Genomic DNA, 13,468 nt, shown 5'->3' with positions numbered 1-13,468 from the left:
TCTTTGTGAATTGTCTGTCAGAATTGTTTTATTCCGGTCATATAAACTTTCACCACGTCTACCAGATCGCTTTCTGACCGATTCATTATTAATACCGGAATTATGGTGTTTTATAGACCGTCTGGTACTTATCGATTTGAGAGAAGTCTTGTTTGGCCACGAATTCCCCACGGTTTTTTAAGGGTTGTGGCAACAGGACCATTCATTTTAATGGTTGTGGCAGTAGAATCTCTGAGCTACGTCAGTAAACTTTCAGCAGTATCAGTATATACATGGCATAATTTTGGCCATTTTAATTCTTTTGTCACAAAATGCTTAAATTAATCAGTGTCCATTGCGTATATATCTTGTCATTAAACGCAAATATACCTAAAACGTAAGTCGGAAAGTTTGTAAACTCGTAGTTTCAACAATTTAACGACAGGTCATGTGTATCGATCCTATCGTCTTGATTGGCTAGAATGAACGATTCTTCGTTAGATGTCGAGATGTTCTACAGAAGACAACTCCGTGTAGTTTGTATGACCTTCTGTATGAGACAACCGGAAGTTTAGTTGTCGGGACGTTCTACGGGCAACATGATATGAATCGGTCAACGATCCACGACATTACTTGTATGTTCACTGAATATTTACTGTATAAAATGAAAATCATGGTTTCAAGCAGATGCTTGAGGGACCAGCTATTTGATACTACAATTCATGAAAAAAGAAATTTGAAACAATACCCCAGAAAGGTCCCTTACCAATGTCAACACTTCATCTCCCACAAGTTAGTATGGTAAATAGGTGTTCTTCCTGAAGTTTAAACCAAACCAATGATTTGTTTATGCTTATCACTAATAGGAGCCCGTTTGGTCAGCTTCATGACCATGATGGCGAAATATGCACACATGCATTTGTAAACTATATACATACACACATGTATTGTTAAACTATAAAACAAAATGTATATATTGGAAAAATGTATCGATACACACAGTTATTGGTAAACTGTATCAATACACACATGTATTGGTAAACTATATAAATACACACATGTATTGGTAAACTGTAGAAATACATACATGTATTGGTAAACTATATAAACACACATGTATTGGTAAACTGTATACAAACATACATGTATTGGTAAACTATATAAATACACACATGTATTGGTAAACTGTAGAAATACACACAAGTATTGGTAAACTATATAAATACATACATGTTTTGGTAAACTATAGAAATACACACATGTATTGGTAAACTATATTAATACATACATGTATTGGTAAACTATATTAATACATACATGTATTGGTAAACTGTATAAATATACACATGTATTGGTAAACTGTATCAATACACACATGTATTGGTAAACTGTATAAATATACACATGTATTGGTAAACTATATAAATACACACATGTATTGGTAAACTATATAAATATACACATGTATTGGTAAACTATATAAATATACACATATATTGGTAAACTATATAAATATACACATGTATTGGTAAACTATATAAATATACACATGTATTGGTAAACTATATAAATACACACATGTATTGGTAAACTATATAAATATACACATGTATTGATAAACTATATAAATATACACATGTATTGGTAAACTATATAAATACACACATGTATTGGTAAACTGTATAAATACACACATGTATTGGTAAACTATATAAATACACACATGTATTGGTAAACTGTATAAATACACACATGTATTGGTAAACTATATAAATATACACATGTATTGGTAAACTATATAAATACACACATGTATTGGTAAACTGTATAAATACACACATTATATTGGTAAACTATATAAATGCATACATGTATTGGTAAACTATATAAATACATACATGTATTGGTAAACTACATAAATACACACATGTATTGGTAAACTATATAAATACACACATGTATTGGTAAACTGTATAAATACACACATGTATTGGTAAATTGTATAAATATACACATGTATTGGTAAACTGTATAAATATACACATGCATTGGTAAATTGTATAAATACACACATGTATTGATAAACTATATAAATACACACATGTATTGGTAAACTATATAAAAAAACATGTATTGGTTAACTATATAGATACACACATATATTGGTAAACTGTATAAATACACACATGTATTGATAAACTATATAAATACACACATGTATTGGTAAACTATATAAAAAAACATGTATTGGTTAACTATATAGATACACACATATATTGGTAAACTGTATAAATACACACATGTATTGATAAACTATATAAATACACAGATGTATTGGTAAACTATATAAAAAAAACACATGTATTGGTTAACTATATAGATACACATATATATTGGTAAACTGTTTACATACAGACATGTATTGGTAAACTAAATATAATGTCTTTGTTTTGTAGACGGAAAAGTAAACGCATCAAGTCGGCATCATGATGTGGATCTGCCGGGAGGTTTTACTAGAGTCAGCCTGATGTATCGTTCTCGGGCGTTCTTTGGGAGAAAAGTCTGATGCGTTCTACGAGAGCCAATCCTACTTAGATATCGGGACGTTCTACAGGAGACAAGTATCAACTGTCGAGACAGTCTGTGTAGTGGTTGCGATGTATATTTCGGAGGTTCTACGGGAGATAACTCCGTGTGATTGTCCGTATAATTTGTCACCAAACGCCAGGCCGGTTCTCTAAATCTACCGTCCTGATCTATCAGACATACTTCCATACGTTTCACTCAGGTATAGCGATATGCTTGACATCTCCATGGGCACCGAGATTGCTATCCATAGCCTTCTGTTATAACAAAAGTAGGTGTCCGTTTCCGGTTTGAGTTCGCGTCGGCGAAAAAAGGTCAAACCCCTCATGTAGCTAATGTGATGCTTTAAATAAAGTACCTCGATTTCATGCGGTGGAAAGGCTTTAATCTAGCATCTGATTAGCTACATAAGGAGTTTGAACACAGGTTCTGACTATTTGTATGTTATTTTTGGGGACTCACACGGGCTGTTTAACCATTACCAATCCAAACTCGTAGCATCAAATCACAAACTATCCTGACGAAAATAATCTACTCATTCTGATCTCGCGACAATTATTTGTTCACGAAAAGAAGAAGTCAATTTCAAATCATAAAATGAGTAATCTTTTTGTCATTTTTTCTTAAATGAAATGTGCTAAAGAATATAATTGTCAATTAATCACGAGCGATGCCTGTCTACACGGTCCCTACTGACTTGTATTTTATTTCATGTTAACATACGTGTATATCCTTACCTCTAACACAAATTACAGTATTATGTGTAAAGTAACAAAGGACATTTCACCGTCGATTGATAACACGTTAGAGTCCTCGCTCCTCTGATCTCTTTATTGATTTCCTTGAAAAAAGGAAGATAACCTCTGTACCATAATTCAACCACATTCTACATGTTACAAAATAAATCAAAACATTAAAATGAAGAGGTGTCAAATGTACGTGTGTGTGACAAAACACACCAAGCGTAAACAAAAATATCAATATTAACTATATAGAGTATTGTGTGCATGTTAATTACCTCGCTGACATGTAGCTATGATACGCCTGAGAGTATCATGCACGTGAGCGAGCGTGATTCGTTGTTGTTAGTCTATGTTTTGCCTAAGGACATACTTTAGCTATAATGAGGACAGTCTCTACTGTGATAAACCATGCTTAATGTTTATTGTAATAAATTATTTTTGTATACAAGTCTTATTTTTTCTATATAACGTCTACTGACGCTGAGAATAATTACAGTGAGTGTGCCGGAGATTCACCACAGGCGTCTGTTCCTGGTTCGTATCAGTAGAGACATTCCAGTACTCCCACTGTTGATATATAGTAAGAGTAGTGGTAAGTTTTTGTTCTATTAATACTAACCAGAAACAGACGCCTGTGGATTCACTGATCACACTTGTTACTCAACTATCTGACCATCAGGTGTTCCGACTTTCTATCACATTAGAATACTAAGTGTTTGGTGAATCATCCGGACCAATTATCTGTATCACAAAGAAAGATCGGAGACTTGTCCATTGCAAGAGAGATAACTCTAGCAAAACACTGCTTTGATGACTGAAAAAGATTGTAACTGGACCAGACTTCCAATGTTTACCTAATGAATCGTAATTCCTGCCTGGGTATTGAACAATAAATTAAGAAATTGTCAATGTCATGGCATGCTAACAAACTTGTTAAAAAGGCTTTCATAACATGCTCGCCGAACACGGGGACATATTCCAGCACCGTGCCAAAAACATGTCTCCATTCTTATCCAAAATGGCTGACAGAAAATAGAAACGGCGTCTACTCACCTAATATAGATATAATGTACCTAGTACTTGGTCATAGTGCACTTTCGGATGATCACTTCCTTACAACGCCTTGGTCAGCTGTTAAACAGCTTCTTTACATACGTTAAAGGCCCATTTTCCCAGATACGTCGGGAGTTCGGACGTAAGATTTTCAGTGTTATTGATATACTGAAGCCTCAGTTTTAAAGCCTTTTTATGCGAGAAACCAAATATCATCAATTGGACTAAGGTCAAGACTCTGTGCTTGCCATTGTAACACAGCTAGACTGTTATCAATCTTCCAGATTTCACACAATCGCGACTTGTTACAGGGAGCATTGTCTTCCTGAAACATGTAAGGTTTGTCATTAAAATGTGTCACAATCACATTCCATAAATTATTTTCAAGGACTTCAATGTTCTTCTCAGAGTTCATATTGCCATAGACAAATTCAGTGTTCCCACCCAATCATAGGTAATATAGCCCCAGACCTTAAAGGCTTTACATTCAGGGCTCTCTGTTGACCAACACTCATGTAGTCGAGACATTCTGGTCTCCATCTTAAGCCGGCTTTTCTCCACACCTTAAATTAGCCTCCGGGTTTCAAAACCACTACCATTTCATCAGGAAAGATCAGTAGTCGTCAACAGCTTTGATGCGACGAGCCAAACACCACGCAACTCTTTTGTTTTGTTTTGTTTTTCCTGATTCCTAAAGGTTTCCTTACTATACAACGTTTAAACCCTAAGTAATGCATATTTTCTTAACTGTTTCCCTGGATACTTCTGGGGGAGCAAAATGAATTGTTTTGTGATATCGTCCAAATGCGACCGTCTATTATTTTTCAATAATCTTTTAAGTTTTCCTTGGTCGGGATCTGTCAAACTTTTCTTCCTCCCTCTTCTTTGCCGGTTTTCACCTTCACAATACCTCTTATTTCTCTGGATCACTTTTCACACTTTTGACATGTTGTTCCAAGTATTTTACTTATTTATCCGACTCTTTGGCCACCTTGTTTCAAACGATTTTTGTTTTGTACTGGGTGACATCTCTCGACATTTCGCCGGTATTTCTTCAGACGTCTTCAAAATGTTTGCAATAGTGACAGACGACACTTTTGTTTCCGGTATGATGACGTCATTGCACGGGGTGTGATATGGTAAGTAAGATAAAGTGCTCCGATGGCCGTATGCTCATCATGAATGCTTGATATATTTGAGTCGAGGGAAACTAGCGCGCCGCCATTTTGTTTTCGGACAAGGTTTGGTTTTATTTGTTTAACAGTTAAGGTAATTTAAGGACGACATCCCATGCGTGCGATATACATGCGTGTGGTAAGTGCGTATGTGTTTTTTGGGGAGGCTGCGGTATTTCCGTGTCCAAAGCCTTCCACACAGGGGCGAACGCTCAACTACAGGCCAAAAGTGAGGCATTGTCAAGGGAGACATAAGGAAGAAGATAGTTGATAAAAAAGCGGTGTATGGAGATACAATTTACCCCTCCGACTTAAACAAATATGGTATGTGATTTTAAGTGAAAAATCATTTGTTCATTGACAAAAGCTTTCAAGGTAGATTCTGTCAGGATCATCCATCCAGAAGTCTATTTAGATAGGGACTGCCGAAATCAAATTTCCAGAAGGCTCTTTACATAGTGACTGTAGTATCAAACCGTCCACAAAGCTCTTTATGTAGGGACTATCTTATCTAACAGCCCAGAAAGCCTTTAGGTACGGATTGTCGTATCCAACAGCCCAGAAAGCCTTTAGGTACGGATTGTCGTATCCAACAGCCCAGAAGGCTCCTTAGGTAGAGACTGTCGTATCCAACAGTCCAGAAGGCTCTTTAGGTAGAGACTGTCGTATCCAACAGTCCAAAAGGTTCTTTAGGCAGGGACTGTCGTATCCAACAGTCCAGAAGGCTCTTTAGGTAGAGACTGTCGTATCCAACAGTCCAAAAGGTTCTTTAGGTAGGGACTGTCGTACCCAACCGTCCAGAAGGCTCTTTTGGTGAGACTGTCGTATCCAACAGCCCAGAAGACTCTTTAAGTAGAGACTGTCGTATCCAACAGCCCAGAAGGCTCTTTAGGTACGGATTGTCGTATCCAACAGTCCAGAAGGCTCTTTAGGTGAGACTGTCGTATCCAACAGCCCAGAAGTCTCTTTAGGTAGAGACTGTCGTATCCAACAGCCCAGAAGGCTCTTTAGGTATGGATTGTCGTATCCAACAGTACAGAAGGCTCTTTAGGTGAGACTGTCGTATCCAACAGCCCAGAAGTCTCTTTAGGTAGGTACTGTCGTATCCAACAGCACAGAAGGCTCTTTGGGTAGAGACTGTCGTTTCAAACAATCCAGAAGGCTCTTTAGGTACGGACTGTCGTATCCAACAGCCCAGAATGCTCTTTAGGTAGAGACTGTCGTATCCAACAGCCCAGAATGCTCTTTAGGTAGAGACTGTCGTATCCAACAGCCCAGATGGCTCTTTAGGTAGAGACTGTCGTATCCAACAGCCCAGAATGCTCTTTAGGTAGGTACTGTCGTATCCAACAGCACAGAAGGCTCTTTAGGTACGGATTGTCGTATCCAACCGTCCAGAAGGCTCTTTAGGTAGAGAATGTCGTACCCAACCGTCCAGAAGGCTCTTTAGGTGAGACTGTCGTATCCAACAGCCCAGAAGACTCTTTAGGTAGAGACTGTCGTATCCAACAGCCCAGAAGGCTCTTTAGGTACGGATTGTCGTATCCAACAGTCCAGAAGGCTCTTTAGGTAGAGACTGTCGTATCCAACAGCCCAGAAGGCTCTTTAGGTGAGACTGTCGTATCCAACAGCCCAGAAGTCTCTTTAGGTAGAGACTGTCGTATCCAACAGCCCAGAACGTTCTTTAAGTACGGACTGTCGTATCCAACAGCCCAGAACGTGCTTTAGGTACGGACTGTCGTATCCAAGCGCCCAGAAGGCTCTTTAGGTACGGACTGTCGTATCCTGCCGTCCAGAAAGCTCTTTAAGTAGGACCTTTCGTCCCCTTCTATATATAACATTATGTATATGTGTAGTACACGTCCACTGCTATATATAACATTATGTATATGTGTAGTACACGTCCACTTCTATATGTAACATTGGGTATGTGTGTACATGTAGTACACGTCCACTTCTATATATAACATTGGGTATGTGTGTAGTACACGTCCACTTCTATATATAACATTATGTATATGTGTAGTACACGTCCACTTCTATATATAACATTATGTATGTGTGTAGTACACGTCCACTTCTATATATAACATTATGTATGTGTGTAGTACACGTCCACTTCTATATATAACATTATGTGTGTAGTACACGTCCACTTCTATATATAACATTATGTATATGTGTAGTACACGTCCACTTCTATATATAACATTATGTATATGTGTAGTACACGTCCCCTTCTATATATAACATTATGTATGTGTGTAGTACACGTCCTCTTCTATATATAACATTATTTTGTTGACCTTCAAAAATACAGAAAATAAAACTGAAACGGAGGGAAAATATTTTCTATATATAATATTTATTTGTTTACTACATTTTCTCTATAAAACATTGTGTAAGTGTGAAGTACATGTCCCCTTCTATATATAACATTGGGTATGTGTGTAGTACACGTCCCTCAGGGCTATGATAACTCATACAAAACCTTATACCGATAGGTACACACGGCTGCAGTTAAAAGACTGAGAGACCCGATAAAGGGATATAATGAACGGTATTCAGTCGTTTTCTGTGTTCGGAGTGGGAAATAACCTGTGTACGTGTCCGTTACTCGGGGATATAATTCTATCATCCTCCTGATACTGTACATCCCGGTATTTCACTGTACTACATCGAGGGTGAGAAAACTTCATTCACTTTATCTCAGTAACCCTAGTTACTTGTCAATATTTTTATACATATATGCCTCGCGGATAACACTTGTAACGGCATATATACATATCTTTATATACAATCGTACATCCCCTTAAGCTGACAACCAAGACTGTGATTTTATAGAGCGCAGATAATTAGTGTTTTTGAATGTATTTAAACGATGTATCATAGTTAAACCCTTTCTTCAAATGGGGCATGTTGTACCATATTTTTATCGGAAAACTTGAAGGAAATGTATTGTGTGTAAGCCAGCTTTATCCTGTCCTCCATCATGCATGCGAAAGATAGGAGTATTTTATACCTGTTGTTCCTCGCAGTTGGATTGTATATCTATATATGTTTTCGCCTGGTTTTAGATGTTTTCTATACAGAAAGAGAGTCGAATACCCGCCAAGCCCTACAACCAGCAAGTTACGTTACAAGAAACTATGAAAAGGGAATTAACTGGATGTTCTTACTTCTGGAGAGCCATGATTACACCGTCAAAAATAGTAAGATACGTGTGAAAGATCGGGTTGTTTACTCAAGAGATTACTCTTCAATGTACACCGGAAGTGAATCCCATCCATCCCGGAAGGGTCACCATGATCACCAACGTTCGGCCACTAATGGTTTAAACAAGGGGGCAGGAAGGACCGAAGTACATGATTTTGAAATGGAAAAGTACGGGGAATTCTCAAATGAAACAAACTCAAGAGTGTTGGAAATAAACCTAGGAAACGGAACAAGCAGTAAGTACTGTATAGTCAAACTTCACGGGACTAATATTTCGCCGAAGACCCTGTCAGACCCAATTCGCGAGTATTAAAACCCACGCAGCCACGCCTGGCAAACAGTAAATCAGTCCGTAAATATTCGCTAGGTATTTCTTTTTTGCGCAGCCTGTGATAACCGCGATGCATGGCTATGTTTCTTATGGATTGCATGATCAATATACTATGAATTTAAAAGATTACATGATATATAGAGTTGATATTCTAGAAGCTTTACTTGTTCTAAATCTAGAAATGTTTCTTTCCTATTCCAGACCAAAAAGCTAAAAACAAGTATCGCTTGGACCGTATTATTAGCAGCGGCCATTTTGGAAAAATATATGTGGGTACCGACCGATATACAGGAGAAGTTGTGGCTATCAAAGTACAACATCCGTGGAGGGGTCGGACAAACCTCCGACACGAGTACGAGGTGTATACAGAACTGCAGGGAGGGATTGGTATTCCTAAAGTCTTGTGGTTCGGCAGGGATGGACGATACGATGTCATGGTGATGGAACTACTGGGAACCAGTCTAGAGGATCGGTTAGTCTCTCAGTCACACAAATTCAGTCTAAAAACAGTTCTACTTCTGGCAGAGGTTTTAATAGATAGGTTTGAGTACATCCATTCCAAGGGTTATATTTACCGCGACTTGAAACCAGACAACTTCTTATCAGGTTTTGGAAGTAAAGAGAACATAATATATCTTATAGACTTTGGATTATCCAAACGGTTTCGTGATGCGAATACACTTGAACACATACCTTACCTCACCAACAAGAGCTTCGTCGGATCATTGAGCTACGCCAGTGTTAATGCACAGCTTGGAATTCAACAGAGCCGACGGGATGATATGGAATCTTTAGGCTACATTTTGGTATATCTTCTCCGCGGCACACTACCTTGGTTCGGGCTCCAGAATGATACAATGAAAGAGAAATATGCATTGACCCTCGACCTAAAGATGGAGTTATCAAAGGAGTCTATATGTCATGGCTGTCCACCGGAATTTTTCATCTTTATAAAAATTTGCCAGTCTATGAGATTTGATGCGGAACCCAATTACTCTTCTCTACGAAAGCTTTTCAGAAATGTTTTGGACAGATATAACTACACTTCTGCTGAGACATTTGATTGGGAAGGTGATTCGACTTTGAAACAATATAACAAACGTATTGCTATTACATCCATAAGCCCATTAGTCAGACGGTGGCTCGACAGAAGTAATGCATGAACTAACAACCAGAAACCTAGTGGACTAACCCTCACAGTCAAAACCTAGTGACTAACTCTCACAGTCAAAACCTAATGGCTAACCCTCACAGTCAAAACCTAGTGACTAACTCTCACAGTCAAAACCTAGTGACTAACTCTCACAGTCAAAACTTAGTGACTAACTCTCACAGTCAAAACCTAGTGACTAACTCTCACAGTCAAAACTTAGTGATTAACTCTCAGAGTCAAAACCTAGTGGCTAACTCTCACAGTCAAAACCTAGTGACTAACTCTCACAGTCAAAACCTAGTGACTAACTCTCACAGTCAAAACTTAGTGATTAACTCTCACAGTCAAAACCTAGTGGCTAACTCTCACAGTCAAAACCTAGTGACTAACTCTCACAGTCAAAACCTAGTGACTAACTCTCACAGTCAAAACTTAGTGACTAACTCTCACAGTCAAAACCTAGTGGCTAACCCTCACATTCAAAACCTAGTGGCTAACTCTCACATTCAAAACCTAGTGACTAACCCTCACAATCAAAACCTAGTGACTAACTCTCACAGTCAAAACTTAGTGATTAACTCTCACAGTCAAAACCTAGTGGCTAACTCTCACAGTCAAAACCTAGTGACTAACTCTCACAGTCAAAACCTAGTGACTAACTCTCACAGTCAAAACTTAGTGACTAACTCTCACAGTCAAAACCTAGTGGCTAACCCTCACATTCAAAACCTAGTGGCTAACTCTCACATTCAAAACCTAGTGACTAACCCTCACAATCAAAACCTAGTGACTAACTCTCACAGTCAAAACCTAATGGCTCACCCTCACAGTCAAAACCTAGTGACTAACTCTCACAGTCAAAACCTAGTGGCTCACTCTCAGAGTCAAAACCTAGTGGCTAACTCTCACATTCAAAACCTAGTGGCTAACTCTCACAGTCAAAACCTAGTGACTAACCCTCACAGTCAAAACCTAGTGACTAACTCTCACAGTCAAAGCCTAGTGGCTCACTCTCAGAGTCAAAACCTAGTGACTAACTCTCACAGTCAAAACCTATTGGCTCACTCTCAGAGTCAAAACCTAGTGACTAACTCTCACAGTCAAAACTTAGTGATTAACTCTCAGAGTCAAAACCTAGTGGCTAACTCTCACAGTCAAAACCTAGTGACTAACCCTCACAGTCAAAACCTAGTGACTAACTCTGACAGTCAAAACCTAGTGATTAACTCTCAGAGTCAAAACCTAGTGACTAACTCTCACAGTCAAAACCTAGTGGCTAACTCTCACAGTCAAAACCTAGTGACTAACTCTCACAGTCAAAACCTAGTGACTAACTCTCACAGTCAAAACCTAGTGACTAACTCTCACAGTCAAAACTTAGTGACTAACTCTCACAGTCAAAACCTAGTGGCTAACCCTCACATTCAAAACCTAGTGGCTAACTCTCACAGTCAAAACCTAGTGACTAACTCTCACAGTCAAAACCTAGTGACTAACTCTCACAGTCAAAACCTAGTGACTAACTCTCACAGTCAAAACTTAGTGACTAACTCTCACAGTCAAAACCTAGTGGCTAACCCTCACATTCAAAACCTAGTGGCTAACTCTCACATTCAAAACCTAGTGACTAACCCTCACAATCAAAACCTAGTGACTAACTCTCACAGTCAAAACCTAATGGCTAACCCTCACAGTCAAAACCTAGTGGCTAACTCTCACAGTCAAAACCTAGTGACTAACTCTCACAGTCAAAACCTAGTGGCTCACTCTCAGAGTCAAAACCTAGTGACTAACTCTCACAGTCAAAACTTAGTGATTAACTTTCAGAGTCAAAACCTAGTGACTAACTCTCACAGTCAAAACCTAGTGGCTAACTCTCACAGTCAAAACCTAATGACTAACTCTCACAGTCAAAACCTAGTGACTAACTCTCACAGTCAAAACTTAGTGCTTAACTCTCACAGTCAAAACCTAGTGGCTAACTCTCACAGTCAAAACCTAGTGGCTAACTCTCACAGTCAAAACCTAGTGACTAACTCTCACAGTCAAAACCTAGTGACTAACTCTCACAGTCAAAACCTAGTGACTAACTCTCACAGTCAAAACTTAGTGACTAACTCTCACAGTCAAAACCTAGTGGCTAACCCTCACATTCAAAACCTAGTGGCTAACTCTCACATTCAAAACCTAGTGGCTAACTCTCACAATCAAAACCTAGTGACTAACTCTCACAGTCAAAACCTAATGGCTAACCCTCACAGTCAAAACCTAGTGGCTAACTCTCACAGTCAAAACCTAGTGACTAAATCTCACAGTCAAAACATAGTGGCTCACTCTCAGAGTCAAAACCTAGTGGCTAACTCTCACATTCAAAACCTAGTGGCTAACTCTCACAGTCAAAACCTAGTGGCTAACTCTCACATTCAAAACCTAGTGGCTAACCCTCACAGTCAAAACCTAGTGGCTAACCCTCACAGTCAAAACCTAGTGACTAACTCTCACAGTCAAAACCTAGTGACTAACTCTCACAGTCAAAACCTAGTGGCAAACTCTCACAGTCAAAACCTAGTGGCTTACCCTCACAGTCAAAACCTAATGGTTAACCCTCACAGTCAAAACCTAGTGACTAACTCTCACATTCAAAACCTAGTGACTAACCCTCACAATCAAAACCTAGTGACTAACTCTCACAGTCAAAACCAAATGACTAACCCTCACAATCAAAACCTAGTGACTAACTCTCACAGTCAAAACCTAGTGGCAAACTCTCACAGTCAAAACCTAGTGGCTAACCCTCACAGTCAAAACCTAGTGGCAAACTCTCACAGTCAAAACCTAGTGGCTAACCCTCACAGTCAAAACCTAGTGACTAACTCTCACAGTCAAAACCTAGTGACTAACTCTCACAGTCAAAACCTAGTGGCAAACTCTCACAGTCAAAACCTAGTAGCTAACCCTCACAGTCAAAACCTAATGGTTAACCCTCACATTCAAAACCTAGTGGCTTACTCTCACATTCAAAACCTAGTGACTAACCCTCACAATCAAAACCTAGTGACTAACTCTCACAGTCAAAACCTAATGACTAACCCTCACAATCAAAACCTAGTGACTAACTCTCGCAGTCAAAACCTAGTGGCAAACTATCACAGTCAAAACCTAGTGGCTAACCCTCACAGTCAAAACCTAGTGGCTAACTCTCACAGTCAAAACCTAGTGGCTCACTCTCACA

At 38.8% G+C, this 13,468-nt stretch overlaps 2 protein-coding genes across 3 annotated transcripts in view; both read left to right on the top strand.

The window, feature by feature from the left end:
• LOC117325124 (prostaglandin E2 receptor EP4 subtype-like) overlaps positions 1-3,751 on the top strand; it is a 41,490-nt gene extending 37,739 nt beyond the window's left edge. For both annotated transcript variants that reach the window (XM_033881085.1, XM_033881086.1), the window contains one exon: positions 2,436-3,751. In XM_033881085.1, the coding sequence (XP_033736976.1) occupies positions 2,436-2,469 (34 nt within the window). In that variant the 3' untranslated portion in view covers positions 2,470-3,751. The remainder of the gene's footprint in view (positions 1-2,435) is intronic.
• Positions 3,752-8,798: 5,047 nt separating this feature from the next.
• Positions 8,799-10,261, top strand: LOC117324869 (casein kinase I-like). The gene is made up of 2 exons (XM_033880697.1): positions 8,799-8,988; positions 9,285-10,261. The coding sequence occupies exons 1-2, from the start codon at positions 8,799-8,801 to the stop codon at positions 10,244-10,246; spliced, it is 1,152 nt and encodes a 383-aa protein (XP_033736588.1). The 3' UTR covers positions 10,247-10,261.
• The last annotated feature ends 3,207 nt before the right edge of the window (positions 10,262-13,468 follow it).

This window comes from Pecten maximus, chromosome 4, assembly GCF_902652985.1.
Source record: "Pecten maximus chromosome 4, xPecMax1.1, whole genome shotgun sequence".
In the NCBI taxonomy this organism is placed as follows: Eukaryota; Metazoa; Mollusca; class Bivalvia; order Pectinida; family Pectinidae; genus Pecten; species Pecten maximus.
This window is presented reverse-complemented; position numbering and strand designations above follow the sequence as displayed.